This window comes from Chamaea fasciata, unplaced genomic scaffold (genome assembly GCF_029207755.1).
Source record: "Chamaea fasciata isolate MVZ Bird 193981 ecotype frontalis unplaced genomic scaffold, bChaFas1.0.hap1 SCAF_3, whole genome shotgun sequence".
NCBI lineage: Eukaryota > Metazoa > Chordata > Aves > Passeriformes > Sylviidae > Chamaea > Chamaea fasciata.
The window spans coordinates 13,531,703-13,554,645 of NW_027094088.1; the positions used below are offsets into that span (position 1 = coordinate 13,531,703).

General features: G+C 35.9%; 1 protein-coding gene across 13 annotated transcripts in view; it reads left to right on the plus strand.

Moving 5' to 3' along the window:
• NRXN1 (neurexin 1) overlaps window positions 1-22,943 on the plus strand; it is a 684,323-nt gene that overhangs the window by 59,799 nt on the left and 601,581 nt on the right. For 12 of the 13 annotated variants that reach the window (XM_066178062.1, XM_066178063.1, XM_066178065.1 and 9 more), the window contains exons 3-4: window positions 16,427-16,444; window positions 21,031-21,060. In XM_066178062.1, coding sequence (XP_066034159.1) covers window positions 16,427-16,444; window positions 21,031-21,060 — 48 coding nt within the window. The remainder of the gene's footprint in view (window positions 1-16,426; window positions 16,445-21,030; window positions 21,061-22,943) is intronic. The other variant, XM_066178075.1, reaches the window with a different exon arrangement.

The window sequence follows — 22,943 nt, forward strand, 5'->3', positions numbered from 1 at the left end:
ACCTGATCTTTCCTAGATCTGGACAACACCTACCTGAATTATATGTCTAAGCCTAGCCTCCTCTACCATGGCTTTTATCCTTCATTTTTCCTGAATCAATTTAAAATTCCCCTAGTGTGTTTTCTCCTGCTCAGCTGTGAGAGGAAGAAGTCCTACATGCACACATTAACTACAACTGAATGCCTCTCTCACAAGTCTCAAGCACCACTTCTGCTTGCACAGAAATATTAACTACCAAATTTCCTGTCTGCTGTGTGGAGGCATTTATAAGCATAAATTGCTGTGGTCCTTTCATGAAACATGCTGTAGAACCATGGAGAGGTTTCACTGCTTAATGAAGTGTGAATACTTCATCAGTTCACTAAAAAGATTTCTCCCTTCAAAGTTACGAGCTCAATGCTCAAAGTCCAAGTGTACAGAATCACCTGAAAATGGAGAGATATTTTTGGGGATCAAGCTTCAAAAATAATAATAAAAAAAAAATTAGAAGTAGATTGAGCAAAAATTAACTCTAGGAACCAATTTAGGGGAGTTTTTTCCCCAAAAAACAAAGTAGTAGGTTTACCTATAAAATATGGCCTTTGAACAAGATTAATGCTTTGGTTTGATTTCACACTGGAGTCACAGTTTATCTGTAGCTGCCTGTAGAGACCAAGATCCCTTTTTTCTCTTGATATTTGTTTACTAGTAGTCTTGTGAACTGTCATTTCCATCTCTTTCATAATGTCGGAGCTATGTGATTATTTTCTATGAGGAGTGATGCTCATGTCCTAAGGGATGAAAATACTTTCTCAGAATCTGATTTTTCAAGGTACTGTGTAACTCCTGCATGGGTTTTTTTGAAGGCTGTCTGAGGGAGGGGTTTTCCATACATATGAAGAATGAGCACGCTAGAGTTTCAGAGTCTACTGAAGTATATTTTGGCTCTCTATAGCACAATATGTGATATTGCATATTGTATGTAAATTGATGTTCACATAATCTTTTCTAGAGAGGGTGCTGTTCAGCAAGGTAATGTGTCCTGCTTTACCCCACAGTTCACCCATTTCTGTTGTTTGGTTTCTTTACAAATATTTTGCCTTCCATTCAAATCACCCTTATGTTAGCCTTGTAATGTTTTGTTCACAAACCAATATATAACAGTGATGGGATTTGTTGACACTGCACTGGAAATCAAGTTTGGGCATATAAGTTTGCAAATTTCGTAGTGAAAAACTGTGTACTTGCCTACGCTGCTGTTGTACATTATCCTTGATTCATGTAAACTTCTCTCAAAGTCAATGGGAGATGCTGGTACTGAGGACAATGATGCACACTTATTACTTTGTTCTCCATGCCAGTGAAGGCTGCCAGAAAATCTATTGCCTAGGAATTCTTTTGTTTGAAGTATTGCTAGTGAGACACTCTATAACTTAAGACTGTTCAACCAAATGCTTTCTTAACAATTGCATATGGGGTGCTATTTCACACTGATGAATGAGTTTAATTTTTGGTTTTAATCCCTGGATATCAAACTCAACTAGTCTTACTCTAGCCCTGACTGGTAGACTGACCTTCAGCTTCCTCTTACAGCTATCAATAATTCCCCATGCATTGCACAATGGGCAAAGCCTTCAAATGGTCTAGGGAATCACAGTCATGTTCATAGTTTGCTCTGAATATATTTAAACTATTCTTTGAAGTTGGAAAAGGGCAGTTATCTTTGTATATTTTTTCCTACCTAAGCCCGGAATTACAGCTCATTTTTTAAATAAAACATTTAAAAATAACCTGAAGGACAAAACAACCAACCTTAGTGTCGTTTATTTCACATGACCATGGGAATTTCTCAGAGAGATATACATAAACAGATCTGAAATATCAGTACTTTTTTCTTTTAATTGGCCCCAATAAATATATTTGTTTAAAAAAAATTATACAAAAAGGAAAAAAATCACTGCTTGTGAGGAGGAAAATGACAAAAGGTGTCTTCAAAGCTTAATAATTGTTCAGAAGATATTTGTGTAAGGTCTGACTCCTGAGAAGCCTCCCAAGGACAGTGAGATTCAAGGGATTGTGCTGAGTAAGTTACACTAATTCTTACACATTTAGTTTTTCCAAAAGAAATTGCTATTCTTTTCTTTATTTCCCTCCTTTTTTTGTTTTTAATATTTCTCCCGTTGTTGTTATTGTTGTTCTTCTTTAATGTGAGTGTTTTCCTTCTATTTGCTAAGAAAACTGCCAAATTCTAGGAGGAAATGCCCATTTCCAGTGAGGCATTTATCTCACTTCAGAGAAGCATGGCTGCTGTTAGTGCTACAGAGCGAACTTCTGTTTTGCTTTGTACCACTGTTTTCTCCCAGCACATGTGAAACACTATGCTTCAGTCCTGGAGAAACTAAGACTCAGCTGATGTGTGTTCTTCCTGCATGAGTCAAATCTGTACTCTACTCTTCACTGGATTTATCTTGCATTATTTATTGCTTGTTAATATAGCTATTTTTTACAAAAGTTTGACAAATAACAAAAAAACTGTCAACACTTGCATGTGATCTTCTTTTCTAATTGCCTTTGTCCTCTTCTTAAACTCCAAAGTGTATGTAGTTGAATGATGCAACTCTTACAGAAGAATTCAAATTTTAAATGAGTTTAGGGGGGTTTCAACAAGAGATTTGAACTTGTGTTATGAGGGACTTAAACCAGTCTGCATATACTTGAAGTAGCTCTCTTGTCTCAGTGGAGATTTACATAACCATATCTTCCATCAGAATCTGCACTTTCCCATCGCATACTCACTCAAATCAATTTAGATGAAAAATTTATTTGACCTGTTTTTACTGTCTCCAATCACATCTAAATATGTATCTGAATATGTGTGTATGTAGGCATCCACAAATAAAATATATGAAGACATTTTCCCTGTGATAGTATCAACACCTTCTGTGTAGCTTTTGTTTCATCTTCTAAAATACCAGTTTGCACAAACAGCCTTGACCTAATTTATAATGTGCAGCTTGGTGAAGTAACTACACACTAGAGATGGCACTAAGCTCATTTTAACTACAACATGAACTCAGATCTTGAAAGCTTTGTGGTTACTTCCATTGCACTAAAATCTATTGATTAGAAATTCTTCCCTGGCAGAGAGAGGGGACTGGTGAACTCATTGTGTTCCAGTGATTCACCGTGAGGTCTCAGTGGGAGTTGTAGATGATGAGTAGCAGCACAGCAGGTAAAATATGAAATTAATGGAGCAATTCAAGTCTTAGTCCAGCTGTGTAAATTAATGAAAACATTTCTGTCCACCTGAATGGATTCTAAAGAGGATGCCATTGTATGTCACAAGAATGATTCCTACCCAGTTTTTCTATTCCATTTATTTTTCACTAGTTCTTTACATGTTTTGTGTATTTCAATTTTACACTTCTCATCGAACTACTTGTTACTGAGGACAGGGAAACTATGTCATGTACAACATTATAAAAATTATGTGTCCTTTTCGTCATTTAATTGTAGTGTTTGTTAGGACACATCTTTTTGTTATCTCTTAAATCCATACTGATGGAATTGGATGCAGGATGTGAGAGAGGAATAATATCAGTGTTGTTTAAGGATTGTGCCAATGCCCTAACCAGAAGGTCGTGTATTTTAAGAATTTGGCCCACTACAGAAAATTGTGGGAACTCACTAAAAATGTAGGCTGAATAAAAATCTGTAGTTGTCAATACTGAATAGTGAAGCACGTTCAAAGGGATAAAACACTTGAGACCCTTACATTCTAAAGTACTTTTGGAGACAAATGGGGTGTTGGGAAGGGTGAGCTGGTTTGTTTTAATGAAAGTAAAATTATGTGACTGCTCTCCATGTATTATAAGCATGTTTTGGGAAATGTGCTTTGATTTGAAATTTTTTTTTGATTTTTAAGAAAATTATTTACGAGCATTAGATGTTGTTCACAATAGACTCTTTTGGAATAAGTATGCATTTCATAAAGCAAGAAGGCACTTGCTATAAGCTGCAGAAAGCAAAATAAGAAAATGGATCAAGCACTTTTTAACCTGCTATATATATCTAGAGGCTTTACAATGGAAAATAATTTAAATTGTGTTGTTAGTGGCTTTTGTACAGTTTTTATAGTTTTGTTTTGTAGCAAGCTATAATTATATAATCACTGTTCCTTGAACTATTTCATTTAAACAAAAGAACATACAAAAAAATCAAAATCCTATTAATACTCCATTCTTAAATTCCACACCTTCATATGCATTAGTTTTTGTTTTGTTGAATTTTAAAGAGATTTATCCTGTAGTTCAGTGTGATCTATTTCTGTCCCTTGTCTTGATGTGACATTCTGGAGTTTTGTGTTAGTGGAGTGAAATTGTTTTCCTCTGTTCAATGTGAAGATTTTTTCTGTTTTGTTATGACTAGTTGAACCATAGCAATAATTTATTGTTCACTCTGTTGGCTGCATTCATTACATCTATATACTCTTTACATTGCATAAGGCATTATTATTACATGAATGTTCATATTCTGATGTGGTGTATGTATGCAGAATATACTCCTAAAAATTCTACCTCCTTCAAATATGAATTTCTCTCTTAATATGTGGAAAGATTCTTTGTTCTGAAAATGTGATTTAAAAATACGCAAGAAATGCTTGTGCTTTGTTTGGGAGGTTTGTTAACTTGATTAAGTACATAAGTTATATGATACAGGATACTTGCTTTCATCATTATAATTCTGTGAATTGCCTAGTGGCATAAATACTCTGCTGGAAAGAAATTTTAATTATGGTTTAGATGTAGGAGTTTTTCCACTTTGGGAACTTCAGAATTATTCCTCCTCTTCATGAATTAAAACTAGGAAGCAGATGATTTTTGTGTTCATTTCAATAATGGACTAATACTTAAACAAGGTTTCTGTTACTTGCTAGCATTTACCTTACAGAGCAGGATTTTTCTTGCTGGAAGTTTGCTTAATCCCTTTATTATTTTGCTTTAAATATATAAGAAATACCGTTTTGTATCCTGCTTAAGAAGCAACCTCAAAAGAATGCAATCTAAGAAGTATATTCAGAATGCATTTTAGTAGATATATTTATTTGTATTACTGAACGATTAATATTTATGTCTTCCCTATAGCTGTACATTTAGCTATTCTTATTATTTTACTTCTACAATCCTGTTTGACTCAGTCCCATGAAAGGTCATTAGAGTGTTCCCTATTGTCCCCTTAATTTGGACTACAGGGCAACACAGAGACAACTTTTTGCGAGGAAGCGTTTTCATGAGAAGGTATTAGAATTGGTTCTGAAAAAGTTGTATACCAGAAATAGTTCTTCACTAAAGAATCCTATATTTATTTTTCTTGATGCTATCTTTATTGTCCTAACCAATTTTCTACCTGTGAAGGAGCCAGAAGTTGAAAAGATGCTTTCCCACATTTTCATTGGCAGCGTGCTACCGTGCTGATGTACTATGATACATGAATTACATTACAGCATGACTAAACAAAACAAACTTCACGTGGCCTATACTGAAGGGAATGTGGGCTTAGGAAAAAATATGAAGTGGTAGAAGATGAGCATCAGGATACAGATCTGAGCAATTTCTTTCAGAAAGGAACAAAGGTAATAAGGAAGACTTAAAGAGCTGGCAAAAATGCCATTGTAGAAGGTGACTGCTATAATCCACTTGACCAGGAAGAACAAGTAAATGAGGCCTATGGACAAATAGGAGGAGCTTCACACTTACAGACTGTTGTCCTCATGGGGAACATCAGACACCAGGATGTCTGCTGGGGGGCCAACATGGCAGAATATAAACAGTCTGAGAGGCTTCTGGAGTGTATTGATGGTAACTTCCACCTCCAAATAAGAGCAGAGCCAATAAGGAGAGGTAGTCTCCTGTATTGCATACACCGAAAAGGAGGGGATCATTCAAAATGTGAACATCAGGCAACTATCTGCAATGACCATGGTGGAGTTCAGGGCTCTGAAGACATAGAGAAGAGTGAGAAGAAAGCTCAGTTGCCTTTAGAAGAGCTGACCTTGGCCTCTTCAAAGATTTGCTCAGAAGAGTCCCATGGGACAAGGCCCTGGAGAAAAAATGTTCCAAGAAAAGTTATTATTTATGGATCACCTCCACACATACACAAACACCCCCCCCCCCAAAAAAAAAAAAAAAAAAAAAAAAAAAGAAAGAAAGAAAAAAAAAAGCCTACAAAGGGTGGAAGCAAGGACAGGTAGGGCTGGGAGGAATACAGAACTGCTGTCTGAGCATTCAAGAGTTTAGTGAGGAAATCCAAAGCCCAAATGGAATTTCAGCTCTCTGGGGATGTCAAAGACAACAAGAAGGGCTCCTATAATAACATTACTGACAAAAAGACCAGGGAAAATGTGGACCCATTGGCCATAAAACAGGGGATATTGTGACACAGGACACAAAAAAGAATGAGGTCTTGAATGCCTTTTTTGCCTCAGCCCTTACTAGCAGAATCAACCTTCAGGAATCCTAGGCCCCTGAGCAAAAGAGGAAAGAGTAGACCAAGGGAGATGTACCCTTGGTGCATGTCAGAGAATTCTTATACAAACTGCCCATATGTAAGTCCATGGCACCTGATGGGATACAACCATCTATGCTGAGGGAACTGTCACCTGTCATTGTGAGGCCACTCTAGATAGTTTTTGATTAGTCATGGCAGCTGAGAGAAGTTCCCAAAGATGGAAGGGTGCAATTGTCATTTCCATCTTCAAGAAGGGAAAGAAGAAGGACCAGGGTGCTACAGGTTGGTAAGAGTCACTGCATTCTCTGGGAACAAGATGGAGCAGCTAGTCCTGGAAACCATTTCCAGGTGCACTAAGGATGAGAAATCATCAGGAGTAGTCAGCATGGCTTCACCAACTTCATAAACTTTCTATGAAAGGTTGACTGATGGTGGTAGATGAGAGCAGAACACTGAGTGTTGTCTACCTGGACTTCAGTAAAGACTTTGACACTGTCTGCCATAAGATTCCCTTAGGGACAGCATTACCCAGCTTACCCAGAGAGATGGTGGAGTTTCCAACACAGGTTATGATCCAGAGCCATGTGAGTATGACCTTGGGCCATCAGTTCTAGGTGACCCAGCACACAGAGATTGGGCCACATGACCTCCAGAGGCCTTTCCTATCTTAAACATTGTGTGATTCTGTGCTGCTGATTAACTCTAAGGAAGAGAAGAACTATCTGTCTTGAGTTAATTTCTATAAACCCCAAATATGGGACTTTTTTGAAATATTTACTACTATCTACTACCACTAGAAATTTTATTTGTACTGTTCTGAGATTGGAACAGTCATAGATGATAAATCAGTGTAGCTTGCCCTAACACTATGGTTTTGCAAAAGTACATCAGGTACAGTTTCTCCTTCTCAGAAACACCTTTTTCACCTATACTAAACTAATGCCTGAACGTTTGTTGTGTCACTTAGGAGTGTTATAAAAGTTACAATATGTAACCTCATGACAAGAAAATAACAGTTTCACCAATTCATATCAAAGTGTTTAATGAAAATCAAGAATAGCTCTAAAACACTTCACTGGTTGCAATGTGTGTAAGTACTCTGGACACATGGAAGCTCAATCCAGGCATTCACATGGATACAAAAAAGAAAATAAATTCTTTTGCAGTTTCTGTAAAATCTGTGGAGGGAAGAAAAAATATATCAGTTCTTATTTTAGCCAAGGATGACCGGATTTTAAGTGAAGAAATGTTGATTTTTTTTTCTTCTAATTGTAAAATTTCTTGTAATTAGATTGTCATTATCTATAACAACTAATTAATCAGAATAACATTCAGCATTAGGGTTGAAATGATTGTAGACTAGTAAAGGGGAAAATTAAGTTCATTAAAAAAAAATAAAGATATCTATTTTGTTCACTTGCAGTCACAGATAGCTAAGATTAAATTTTAATTTGATGTCAAATTAAGGACTCGGTTGCAGTATGCTGACTTCCAGAGTACAGCTCTACTCACTTCAGAGGAAACTCCCATATCAGTGAGGAGAAGGTTCGTTGTATATAATTTTAACGTCTTCCAAAGGCAGCTTCAGCTCAGTTCACATTCACAAAATGAATCTTAGTAGTAGCCAAGAAAATTTCATGATGGCAAGCTAAAGAACTATACAACAAAATGATTTTGAAAATTGGTACTCTATTTGTAATTATGTACAGTGTGTCTTCTACATTTTTAGTCGCTCACTCTCAAGAACACTTCATACAAAATCGTCTTCTGCTGTCTTTGTCAAAGTCATGGCATCAGGATAGCACATAACAATTCCTCTCTTTTTTTTTTTTTTATAAAGACATTGTGGGAATACAAAAATATGTCTGGCTTTGCAATCTGTCCTGTTAATTTTGGTGTTCTACCAGTCTGGGAAGGCACAAATATCCAGCTACAAAGTCAGGGCCTGAGCGAGTATCTCAAGCAAAATGTGCCGTCATATGTCTAAGTGTCTATACTTCAGTATGTTCTATAAAGGGCAAATGCTATATTTGCACAGTTGAGAATTGTGTAAGTTTAGATAGCTGCCAGTACAGCATAGAATAAAATAAAATAAAATAAAATAAAATAAAATAAAATGCCAAACAAAAAACCCCAACCAAACAAAAAAAAAAAACCAAAAAACCCAGTAGAAACGTTTTAGGTAGTATTGTGTAAAAATATCCCCCTCATGGACAAAACCCACAACCCTCCCCTCCTTTGAGTGTCCTGCTCAAATTATCTACTGGATCATTGCCTCTGTAAAGCTGCCATCCAGTTGGAAAATTGCTTCTGCCATTCTATCACTGAACAGCATTTTTACTCTCTGTCAGCTCAGCTAATCCTATTCTGTTAATGGGTCTAAGAGACCAGTTTTGTTGAAGCAAGGATTGGAGAGGGATTTGACTTCTTCTGATAGTAACTGGACCTGAATTTCCAGCCTCTTGGATAGCCATAATTGACTATCCAAGAGGCTGCAAATTGACAAAGCACAGGGCAAAAAGGAAATGTTTGGCACGTTTCTACTCTCGCATACATCAAAACAAACATGATTACTCCCAAAACATGTTTATTCTTCATTTCACAACAGTTTATTAAAGAATGTGTTGAAATAAGTTGCATTGTGAATTTTTCAAATTAATTTTAAAACGGGTATTCTTGAAATTGGAATATCTGTGTCACCCCACATCACTTTTGCAGAACATAATCTGTACTTGACATTGCTCTCTGCCAACCAGAAGAGTTAATTCTGTATGAAAGGTTTTGATAGGAATAGCCTGAAAATATATTTTCGTGCCATGTACCCAGCAGGGTGAAACTGAGGAAAATCCAAAGTAATAAAAATAATGCCAGGAAGAAAAGAGGAGTTGTAAAGTGAACCATATACAGTCAATTTTAGTTCTAGTTAGTCTTTCCATTCTCTGTGACAGGAAATAAGACCTCTTGTGATTACAGAGAAGAGGTCCTAATGCACAAAGCAAGGTAAAACATGAAAATTCCAGAGATTTTAAGTGGAAATTGAGTTTTTCAAATCCAGAGAGATAGTTCCAGAGGATAAATGGGAAAAAACAGCAGTTCTTAAAGAATATCTGATTACTAAGTAAAATACATAGATTTACATTGTGTTTCTTTTCCTACTTAGATGAGAAAATTAAAATACTGAGGAGGGAATGTGGTTATTTTTTTCAACCTCACATATGCAAATGATTTTTTTTTTTCCCATAGCCTTTATTACTAAATTAAATCATTTAAAAAAATGCTTCCTGGTTGTGGTTACTACAGCCATGACAGAGATTCAGGAATGCTGGTCCCAGTGACTGATGAAAATTTCTTTAAAGAATTGATATATTGTAGGTAGGTCATAAGTATAGTAAATATGAGAGTAGCAAAATCCATTTGGGATAAAAAAATAAATTTAATGATGTGGGAAAATATGGCCCAAGTAAAATTGCTTTGGGATTGTAATACAATTAAAAAGTAGTCATTTTTATGTACATGTGATCTCTTCACTGAGACTATAGAAGTTTGTATGGTAAAAACTACTAATAGAAGAGAACAAGAAACTTTCCAAAAATTGTCAGTTTCAGGAAGCAGTTAAGAAAAAGGAGATGAAAGTATCAAAGATGTGCTTATTTGTCAACTCCTGTGGCTCCAAGGACACAAAATCCCATTCGGATGTGCAGTGTCTAAAAATATGTAGCAATAAAATCATCAAGGATTAATAGCATAAAAATAAAGCAATGTTAAATGTCTTCATGTTTGATACACTTGTTATGATAAGTGTTAGAAAAGTAAATCTGCACAGGAATGAAACAGCACAAAAAAAGCGTTGCCTCAGAAAGAGTAGTGATTTAATTATGTCTTGATTTTGATTCTGTTTCTCAGATACTTGGAGAAGGGATTAAAAAATATAACAGGTTATAGAAATAAATTGTGGCTGGACATATTGTCCTCTTGTGAACCGTAGGGAAAATAGGTATTTGTCTGAATGCATTTTTTTCACCCATTATATTTGAGTTCTTCATGGGAAATATTTCTCAGTGAAATCTTTTTGTAAATGATGCAGAGATTGGTTCTGATAAAACAATTTATTTGAACACTTTTCATTTTAACAGGATGTCAAAGTATTTGGTACTGTTTATGCTTGGTTTCTGTTCTCATTTAACTAGAGAAAATTCATAGATTCATAGGAGTACTGTCCAGAATGTACCACAGTGAAAATATTAACCTGACCTCCTAAATGGCAAAAGGCAGAATCTCTTCCAGTGATTCGTACAAGGCAGCCCAAAAGCAATGATTGATATACAGTCTCTGTTAGAGAAAAGCTCTGTCTTAAGACTTCAGGAAGAATTTCCTAGAATTGCCAATGCTTATTTTATCTTTATTGAATATTTTTGTCTTCTTTTCAGTTTGAACTTTTCTGACTCTTGATCACTGTCTTTGTCTGGTTGAAAAGACTTCTATCCTAAGCTATCAGGAACTTTTGATAGTCATAGACTGGGTTCAGACACATCTTTATCTTATCTTGGATATATTCAACAGATTGAGAATCTAAGGGCTTCCTTTCTAGAGACATGGTTGCTGAGTTTTCTAAGGGTTTTAATGAAATGAATGACTGTGGGGAAAGGTTTTCTCTCTGAAACCTCTCTCATTTTTTTACTTAATTTTAAATATATGACCACTGGAACTAAACACAGTAATGGTTTTAGTTATGCCACAAAAATTAATGCCATTTTCTATTTCTGTTCATTATTTCTTTGCTTTTTCTGTTCATTATTTCTTTGATTGTGCACTCAAAACTTGCACTGTGCCCCTTCCTTGCTGCTTCACACTTGGAGCTCATCTACAGTAGCTTAACTTAAATGCTCTTGTCATTATTTCATTTTCAAAGCACTGGGGATACTCTCCAGAAAAGATGGCCTCACTTAGAATAAATTCATGGATGTTACTAGGATTTACAGAAGCAATCTGAATTTGTGCTGATGACTGTAAAAAGCTGGTAAAAACATCTAATTGTGCCCTAATGATCCTCATTTGGCAGAAAGCCTTGTCTTTATCTTCAGTCAAGGAAGCCCATTAGTTCTCATCACAGGATCTCCCCTTCCTCCTAAGTCGTGAACAGGACAATCCAGAAAAGAAGGTATCCTCAAAGAGATGTAGGTAGACAATGAAATTAAAATGGGGCCCTGTCATATTTCTACCAACTCCACTGGAAAGTCCTCTGAATGGATCTATCCAAGACTGTGTGGAGGCTAAGAGGGGCTGCACATTGATTTCAGACCTAAAGGAGCCATGTGGAAGTGTAGGAACTCCTGAACCCTCTTGCTTAGATTCTGGTAGATTCCTAGATTTTGTGTAAGAATCTCAACAGGATTAGGAAATGCTGTTTCCCTGTTTTTACTCAATACTCAAGAAGGCTGCAACAAAATCAGAGTACTCTACTAGATATTGTACTGTATCTTTATAATCCATTTCTGATTATTCATAATTACAGTCAATAATGGCAATCAGTAGGTGCAGTACATTTTTCAAAAGTACATTTCTAAAAAAATGCAGATAATCCTAATGGAATTTGTCAGATACACAGCACTTGAGAGCATCAATGCTCATGACCATAGATATTCAAGATATTGCTTTAGTTCGTCATTATTGGCTAAATGACTATTCATGCTTTATAATATACTTCCTCTTTTTATATCCTTCCCAAATATTTTGTTTTAAACCCCATGTCAATAAAACTATTTCTCTACCAATCTGAGAAACGGATGGGACAGGCTAAATTACACTGTCCAAGAAATGTTGGGAGCAGTTCTACAGATAAAGCTGCCCCCTGATATGATACTTCTGGGTACAGTTTTGTTCAGTAGATAAATTTAGAGAGAAGTATAATTATGCATTATTATTTGAGAAAAACAAAATATTGTATCTTAAACTTCTAGCCATCAATTTTGTTGCAAGACACCTTCATAAGATAGCTTTATTTCATGCTATTTCACCACTTGCCATGCTTTTGAATCAGTTTTAAAATTTCATAAAATATGTCTTCAGTATGTTATATCCTTCCTTGCGGGATGTGATTGTGAACTAAATTGTCACGAGAAAAACAAAAAGTGCTATAAAGAATGCCTCTGCTAATATGCTATTTCTTATAGTGTTGTTTCTGGTTTTGTAATTTCAAAATACTATTTCTTCTTTTTGTCATGAAAATACAGTTCTTGCATAATTGCGTGGCTAAGATGTAAATTCTCTAGCAGATGGAAAAAATGTAATAGAAATAACCACTAAGCATAGAGGGAGTCAGGTTTTGTTGTTTTTATTTTTTTAAACCAGGGTTTCCACTAAATATTTAAGACAATTCTTTAATTAGTAAAAATGTGATTCCCATTTTCATATCACTAAATCACAGTGATGCACTAAAATAATTAGATTTGGTTGCGCTTTTGCTGCAAAAAAAAATATGGAGCAGAATCTGCTCTCAGTTCAGTAGGGACAGCCTGAGACAATTCATCTGGAGATTATAAGCCAGATTCACAGCTTGGGTAAGTTGTACAGTTCCTCTGATTTCAACTGTGTCACACCCGATTTGTATCAACTCAGTATTTGGTTCGATATGCACAGTCAACAGATTACACACATTGCACTGAGAGCAGACTTTGGTTGGAGGAATTAGGTTGCAAACGCAAAAAGTAGCAGGGCAATTAATTTTTTTGGTGGTGGGCATGGGGTAAGGTCTTGGAAATAAGCATTTTCCATGAGTAAGAACTCTCTAGTTCCTCAAGTGAGGAGCTTGGTGCAATGTGAAAAATAGAAAAATTCCCACTTCTCTTTGAAGTCAGAATGCTGAAGAGAAAGTCGCCTGATTTCAGGGTGAAAAGTCCTTGGTACAATCAGCTGGTGCAGAAAAGGAAAGAGCTGCTCTGGGCCACTGCCTGAAGCATTGGGTGTTGGCATTTTGGGTCCTGAAAACCTTGGGTTCCACTGCTGTCAACAGAGCTACTCAGTAGACGATAAAGTCCCTCAGAGTGGATGAATAGAAATATGGGTAAAGTCTGTGCATGGCTGAATCATCATCAGCTACAGAAATGTGTAGTATGGCTCTACTCTCCTCCAGGTACAGAAGTTTAACACCAATGCAAATCTAGTGACATAAATGCAGTTACTCCTGATTTAAATGAGGAAAATTTTTCACCCTCTGAACTGCAATTTGATAGTATACATGGCTTTCAATGATCTGTCTTTTTTCCTTTTTTTTTTTTTTTTTTTTGTTTTGTTTTGTTTTGTTTTGTTTTGTTTTGTTTTAAGAATGGCTGGAGTAAGCAAAATGCATAAAAAGAAAGGCTAGAATTTGGGCCTTCTGGCTTTTTAGATTCTGCTTGGAAGAATTGGCCATGCCTAGAAAATGGAAATCAGGAAAGCCAGGTGAAGTGTTAGTGATACGGAAATATATCAGCTATCAAAAACAAACTACCTTAATTAAAGTTCTTAATGCTAATCTTATGAAAAGCCTTGTAAAGTACCAGAGAGAAGCTGAACTAATTTTTTTCTTAGGTCGCAAAACTGTTTAAGATGGCTTAACTTACCATGACTAAAACCTGTGGAGGAATGAATTTTCATTGTTGTTTATTAGTGCATAGGGGTTTGGTGGTATACACTGTTTAATTCACAGAGTAGAAATTCAACTTTTTTCATTTTATTTAATTCAAAATGTTTTGACAGCTTAACTTGCTATCACTAGAAGTTTAATCAATCAGACATTTAGGGAAAGCTGCTCGGCTAGTATAAATCTTTCTGGTGAAAGTCAGCAAAAAAAGGCATACTGACTGATTATTGCCAAGAGGAGGTCTCATGATACAAAATAAAATTTGCTAAACCCTGTATCCAGATGAGCTTAACCATCTGATACTGCCTATGATGTCATTTTCAGAAACCTTTTCTTTGAGTCTGACATCATGAGGAACCGAACTGGCCTGTCAGCAAGTTCATATACTGGCTTTTAAAAGTTCTGTTAAGCTAAACATGGCAATCAAAAAGAACTCCATAGCAATGTTGGTATTGCAGTATTCCAACACTGTGATAACCAGAATTAGATGAAAGAGCCTGAAGTTATACAACAATTGAAACAACTAATTTATTCTTCATTGAGTGTGGGTGGGTTTTTTTTTACTTAAAGAAAGGAAATTACTGTATGCAGTTAAAGGTAGAAGGCTTTCCCAGAAAAGTTTTGCTAAGAGCCGCTCCAAATATCACTCCTATTTTCATTGTGTATAGAACATAATATCTTTGTCTTGTGAAACTGGCTGTTCCTCATCATCTCAGTGAATTTTATTCTATTTCTTGATTTAGAGTGTGAATGAAAAAAGGAAATTATAATATCTAACTGTATAACTAAACCTTGAACCCTTATTGCTCATCATTTATAGCACTTGTTATTTTTAAAGTAGTAAATTTTTCAAATTATTTGTTGGAATACTGACATGTTTTGATGACCTTTTTCATTGCTTTCTGGCATTAACATATAAAGGCTTTTCACAATGATAAGTGACACATTCCGGGAGGCAATGGCTGTGCTTAAAAAATATCATTAATCCCAGTTCTGTATAACTTGTTTTCTTATCTTTTTTATTGGGTTACAATATTTTAAAATTAGTTTAGTTTCGTGGTCACTTGAAAAGGCTTTGTTCCTATGGGATGATGACTCTATGAGATATGACCAATAAGGGCAGAACAGGCCTTCAATTTGCACTGCCTTCTATAGGTTCCCTCCCCTGGAAGAGCTGGTGGAGATGACATAAACTGCAGCAAGAAATCTCTCAAGCAGTCAGACTGCTGTGTTGTCACCCTTCCCTGTCTCTCTGTTGGTTCCACAGCGTCCATCTCCTTGACTTCTGTGATGGCTTTCCTTCATTATTTTTCCTTTCCCATTTTCTCTCTCCTATCCTCTGCTCAGCCATGATCATAATGGGTAGCACAGAAATGCTCCCTCAAAATCACCTCCTCAGTGGATTAGCAGAAGCCTATAGACACTAACATGAGTTTTAGGACACTGAGCCTGTTTCTCAGCTTTAAATTCTGCCCACTTTATTAACTGAGGCTCAGTTCTTAGTGCCCTTTTGCTTTGTAAGCTTTGGGAGAACCTCCTTTCCTGTACCCCATATTGATGCTGGGTTGGGCATAAACAATGGTAAACATCGTTGCTTAGGCTAAATGGCCTTTGATCTAACTGAGGGGCAGAACCCATCCTTGGCACTGCTGTGGCCTTTGCTGGCTCTACCAGGCAGAGAATTGATTGATTTTTTACAATGTGCAAGATTCTGATGCTGACTAATTCTGTAGGACATGATCCAACAATTCTGAGTTACTCTACCCAGTTTAAGTTCCACTTTTTCCCTGCCAGATATGGAGATTTGACCAGAGTGCCTCTCTAATGGCTGCAGGATCAGCCATGCTGCCTGTGGTAACATATTCACAGCATATTCAAGATTTAAGTTATCTGAAGTTTAAAATCATCTACTTCATCATTCAGGAAAATTCAGAATGGGAAAATTGAACAAAATGACTTTAGAATCCCTATCACAAATGACTGGTGGTTTTAAAATAAATAGTTATGAAAGTCTTACAAGAAGATGAATAACTGATCAATAACAATAATAATAGTTGCATGTACAAAGAGCTGCACTAAATCCTGTACAGTATTTGCACTTTGGCAAGAGTATTTTGTTTCATATCACATACATTTTGTTAAGTAGAGGAAACACTGCTTCCCTGGTGCTTTTGGTTTTTTTCCCTCTGGATTATAGCAATGGAGCACTTGCATGTTGTGTTTGATGCCTTGCATGATAGAGACATGCAATGGCAAGTTCCAGTCTGCATGCTGCTTAATGAATGTTTTCCTTTTCTCTCCTTCCCTGTTATGTGCTTACAGAAGACAACTATGTGGAAGGTGGGTGCTTTCTACCTTATTTTCCTAAGTTCTTGTTTTTCCCCTCTGTTCAGTGGGGTTTATTTTCCTTCTGCTTAATGTTATAAAAGTACACATATCATTCAGTACGGTAAGTTGTATTTTTTCCCCTATGAAAGCATACAAGTTTATTAAATAAGTGTGATTTTTTTTTTTTCATACAGAACACAGGCAAAGCTCCTTGGCCTTATTGCTTTAATTCCAGAATATCCCCACTGAAACAATAGGATTTGTACTCATGTGACTGAAACCATATCCAAAATCTTTCTGGAGATTTGCAGGATTGATTTCTTCTCATGTTCTGTATGAAAAACACTTCAAGAAATTACTTGTCTCATCAATGTGGAGCCTAAATCCTCCCAATAAGATGGTAATGCATGTTAAATTCCCGTCTTTTAATTGCTTAGGAAAATGGAAAGCGCTTTTCTCTTTAATACCACAAACCTTGCTTACTCTAATATTCTTTACAGCACAAAGCTTTAGGAAAAAAGGTTTTCTGTCTAACTTGTCAGCATAATGCACTTGCCTTTTGGACATTGTGAAAGAAGCAGCATGTGATTTTAATAATTTTGTTGGTATGTAATTAAGACCCTTTAAAGAAAGTATAGCATAGGGCAGTGGAAACTAAGGCAAAATGCCATCTATCCTGAATATTGGGTAAGTAGGTCTATCAGCTGGTAAAACATGCAAATATATGATAATTTTAATGTCTTTTTGCTTATAAGCCAAAAGTGCAGGTGCTTTTTTATGTGCAAATATCTTTAAATATCTCATTGGGGTGAATCTTTGCATACTGGATAAACAGTTTTCTATTTGAAAAAAATAGTTTACCTATCTAAACTGAAAAATTGCTTTAATTTTATTTAATTCCAATATTTTAAAAGCTATTTTAAATGAAAGGACTTTGTAAACTAACTCATATGCAAATTGACTATCCTGGAATGACTCTGACCCAGGGTGCTCATGTGAGCCACTCTGGGGCCTAAGTTCATTCAGGTTTCAACTCACCATGGGCCGCTGCCTCCCTGTTCAGGGGTGGTTTTATCAAGAACCCTTGAAGCACTCGTGCTTCATTTCTCTATGCTGCTGTATTCAAGGGTGAAGACAGGTGCTTAGATTTAGCACACAGACGATCATGCTTGGCAATTTTACTAATATGTAAATTTTCCCAAGGAGAAGGTAAATTTGAACAATTCTGTTGCTTTACTTGTGGGCACTGTCATGCTCTTGCACGTCAATAAAATTTCATTTTCATTGTGAGATAAAAATGTATTCAACAACACTGGGATAGAAATTCTAGCTGGAAAATGTAAAAGCCTAGAAATAACTACCTAATCTTGTATTTGATCTGTGCATAAAACTCTTACTGGTGTCAACGTGAGTCTCAAAATTTGAATTAGGTTCAGTATAACTAGATAAGGAGGTTCAATAGCATTTCACATATTCATTTATACACAGCAGTACAAGATGAAACCTGGATAACAGTTAATCCAGACTTTACCGGAACCTAATTCTTAAAACTGCAACCTTAAATTTATTCCGATGCAGGTCTGGATACTTATGCATACATTAAATTTACAAAGCATGAATATGTAAAAAGTGGAAGCATAGAATTGTGCATCCAAAGCACACCTTGAAATGTGAGCTAAATTTTTTCATCTTTGATCTCTGTGATATCTGAGCATCTCTGTAAATTAGGCAATATAAGCAAACAGAAATATGTAGTATTCAATTTTGTGTATACTGCTGGTAAAAAGGCTACTGTGTTTTCATTTTACTGAGGTTGTACTACATTTTAATACCTTCACTGCAGGTTTAAATTTTGTTTTGGCCTGTGCTCTGCATGGAACTCACACACCAAACTACGACAATATCCTATCTTCTTATCACCTTCCACTATCCCATCCTGTGCTCCTTAACTCTTACCTCTCAGAGCCAAGTTCAGGAGAGAGTTGGAGTGGATCACACATGGGGGATTCCTTCTAAATCTTGAATTCCTAATTCACAAAGAAATTGAAGTAATGGTGCACAAATGAGTATTTTCATTGTGTGGGATGCCTATATGTGGCTACTTAAGGATAAAACTTCCCACGTCTAATTAATATAAGCAGACTTTCATTTTGCAAATCTAGCAGTGATTGCTATCATGGCAGATTTAGCTATATCATTTTAAACCACTTTGTGGAATGAACAGGTACAGTACTAGTAATTCTGCACTCTTCAATAGCTTTAGTCCATAGATTGCAAAAATATAAAATAAGGTAAGTATCATCATGTGCCTTTAGCAAGGAAGTATTGGTGACCTTACTGCTTGCAAATAAAGTAACACAAAGAGTGAAACAAAGTACAGTGTCTTGAGTAGTACTGAATTTTTGAATTGGTAGATGATTGGTTTGAGCAGTGTATGTCTTTTACATTCGACTGCCTTTTTTCATTGAGTGACTCTTAAAATTCAAGTAGTTTTTATGATGTTTTCGAGAGCTACTTCTGCTATTTACTTTTTTTCAAATTATGTAAGAGTAATCTACTTGCAACTTACCAATTTCACATATCGTTTCAACAAAAATAGTAACTATCAAGCAGTGATAATCTGAAGCTAGACTTTTGTTTAGGTTCATATAGCTGTGAAGTTCATATGTAAATGTGAGCTAGTAAGAGATCATTTTCTTTGCATGCCCCTGGGAGACAGGACAGAGATTTGTTTGAAAGATCTCATATAAAGTAGTGGCTGAAAAGTCACTGTTTAATTAAAGAAAAAGATGTTGCAGTGTTCAATTGGTTTCAATTTTCCTTCATCAAATACAGTTAGGGTCAAGTCAAAAGACTGAGATTTCTTACTGTAGTTGCCAACACCTAAATTTAACACTCATAAGACAAATTAATCAATCACAAGAAGAAACTGATACTTCCAAAAGGCCATGTGACAGGAGATCCAAGCAAGGACACCCAGCACTAAAAGAATTAGAAAATATCACCTGGTCTTTATACTCTGTGTATTCAGCAAGCCTCTCTTGCAGCAACACTGACAGAGAAAGAATTCCCATAGAAACATTTCTTATTCTCTTTCACAAGCTGCAAACTGCCAGTGCAGCTGTGTGATGTTTCCCAAGCAATGCTGATGCAAGCATCCCTTCAGGATCGCAGTCAGCTTTCGTTTACATTGCTATGAGCCCCAGGTAATCCCACCAGCTGCAGAGCTCTGTATTTGGAAACAGAATTTATTGCACAAGAGATGAGGCACATCAGGCCCTTCACTTTAACTACTCCTCTAAAATAGGTGACATTAAAAAACAATAATTCAACAAAACCGTTGTTCGTCTACTTGGAACATCACTTGAGATTTAGAACTGATAAGAGACAAATAATTTAGACTGATTGCAGTCAGGAGTATCTTCTTTGCACTACCCCCAAGTAGCGTGAGCCATTTGTGCACCTAATTTTCCTTGTGAATTAGAAATCACAGAACCTTTCTCTCTAGGAAGTCTGCTTCCCAATAAAGAGCAGGATATTTTATTGCTCACCTTCTTTGTGTGAATTAAATTCAATTAATTGCAATTAAGAAAATAATGTATAGCTTTTTGAGAAGAGGAGCACATTTAACATATGAGCAACCACTAATTTCTGAAATGGATTCTAAAACAGCTAAATTCAACAATAATACACCTGTTTTTTAAATCAGACATAAAAAATGGAAAACCTTCATATATCTAATAAAAATATTCTCCCAACATCACATTATATTCAGTGAGATTTAAGTATCATTTTATTATCATGAATTAAAAAAGATGAATATTTTTCCTGGAGGAGTAACAAAATTTGGCTCTGGATGAGTGATTATCATTATGGACATCTGCTTTGAAATGTCACTAGACCTATTCTGGTGTGATGGAGTTTCATCTCACAATACAAGTATAAAGCAAAATCCATTTCTTACAGATTTATGAAGCAGTTTAAGAGGCTGTCACTGAAATTTTCTTTATTACTATGTATTTTATATTGCATATGTAATAATTTGCCTTCTCTGGAACAAATTCATTTTACTGTCACGTTTCACACAAATAAGGAGACATTCTTTGCATTACCATTTCAATGTCATGAAGAAATTTTATTTAATTACCTGAAATGTTCATTTTTATGAGGGGAAAAAGATCAGACCCAGCCCATTTTTCAGGTTTAAACTTCTCTAGGGTTTAAACATCATTTCACATGTAGAGGACAGGAAGTCCTCTCAGCAAAGTGTTCAAAGCAATATAATCAAAATATGATAAAGACACACGGACTATTTAAGGAATTGGTTGGATTTGAAAGCATTTTATTATTTTCTGTTACAAATACTGCGCAGAAAAAAATACGCAATAAAACAGCACCCAGTGTTTGAATTGCAGTTCTGTTACTCGTAGCCCAAAGCATTCCAACCAGTGGTTGAAAAATGCTCTTTGATTTCCCTGTGTGATACAGACATCTTATAGGAAACAGATGCCTGTCACAAAACATTTTTGTCAGTGTGACAACACCACCTTCCCGTGCTCCCTTGTTCATTGCTGACTGTGCTCTTGTTTCCCTTCAAGGTCTGGCGCACCTGATGATGGGCGACCAAGGTATGGGCTCTGTTCCTTTTCCACTCTGCTTTCATTGTTTCTTCTTGTTCTGTAGCTGCTTTGAATCCATCACTGCAACCGATGGGCAAATGCTTGAAAGCTGTCTTTGGCTGCAAAGAAACACATGGTTTTGATCACATCTTATTCTTATTTCATTTTTTGGGGTTTTTTTGGGTTTTTTTGTTTGCTCTGTAAGCTTTTGTCCTTCCTGCCTCCTCAACTCCCCCTCTTGTAATGCTATAACTAAAAAGAGGTGAGAGAAATAAGAAAGTGATTAAGAAAATTTCGTGCATTTATCAGAAAATACAAATATGGGTGATCCTATGAAACATAAACAAAGTGCAAGACCACTCTACAGATCGCTCCTGAAAGAAGCTCCTCTTGTAACATTGTACACATTGAAGAGCCCCTTTGCATTAATGCATGGCTGATTGGAAATGTGCAGAAAGCACCTGCTCCTCGCTTCTGGAATGCTGAGAGTACAATTTTGCTACCTAACAAAACCAGTGACTTTTTTTCCTCCTAACCATTGTCCATGTTACCTTTGTGACAATCTTTCTTATCTTAGCATGGGTTATTTCTGTGTTTTTCTGCATGTACGTGATTGGGAAGAAGTAAACTAAATCCCTAAAATGACACTGATTGCATCTCCATTTGTCTTGAGACACCTTATACCTTGTCTCTTCATGTTCAGATACTATTGCATTTACATGTACTCATGACTCTTACTGTTGTTTCTCTCTTCTTCTTTATTCTCTTTTTGTCTGGAAATGCTCTCTTCATGGAACCATTTCACCAAATCCATAGGTAAAAGTAAAGGTATTACATGATTTTCTTTATTTTAATGCCATCAGTATAGTTTAATGTATGTATAAATAATGCAAGTAAATGTAAAATTTTTCACTAACATAAGGTAGGTATATTCTTACAGTAAATATTTCATGGTTATCAAGGTAAGGAGTGCTACCCTAAAGTACAGGCTGACCATTTTCTAAGTTTGTTTCCTGGTTTTGTGGAAGATGTAAAGCTTTGGCAGTGATAGAAGAGGCTATAGCTATAGGTTGTGTTCAGGATGAAATAACAACCACATTTTGTGGTATGCCTTTTTCTGTTCTCAAAGAGCTGTATTCTAAACCACCAGACATGGGGAAAAAAGTGTGATATGGTTCAGTAGAGACTCTCTGGAGATAATCTGTGCAGGGTCAGTTCTCAGCTTGATGTACGTTTTACATGGGAATAGCACTAACTTTAGCAAGTCTTTGCCTTGAGAGTTTCTTTTTATATTAATCACTTGGAGCATATCTGAGATAAGAATTGGACAAAGGAATGAGGAAGAATAAAAGCCAATGAGAAATGTGGGGTTTCTTTCAGCTTTTTTTGTTGTTGTTGTTGGGTTTTTTTTGTTTGGTTTTTTTTGGGGTTTTTTTTTTTGTTTGTTTGTTTCTTTATGTAAAGAATGCCAGCCACGTTTACTTCCCTTCTCCCAGAGGAAATAATGCAGTAGGGGCAAGAATTTTTTCCTCCATAAATAAACATCTGGTTTTGCTACAAGGACACTTGTTCACAGACATTGTGTAAATATATTTTTATGATAAGAAGCTGGTTATTAAAAGCCATTTAATCTCTGTTACATATGATGAATAATACAGTTCTATTAATCTTAAGCATTTGTTAGGGGGTGCCTATTCTTTGTAGAAATCAGAAATCCAGTCTGCATGGTTGTATTTTCCTAAATAATTAAATTAGAAACAAACTTCTAGGTTTGTTGGTGTCTTGGCTGATTTAGTGTTTCCGTACCTAGAAAGTTCATGTGATGCAAAGACGGTAAATACAAATCTGTAGTGTCCCATTCCTCTTCATGTCTGGAAAGACCCTGTACCTGT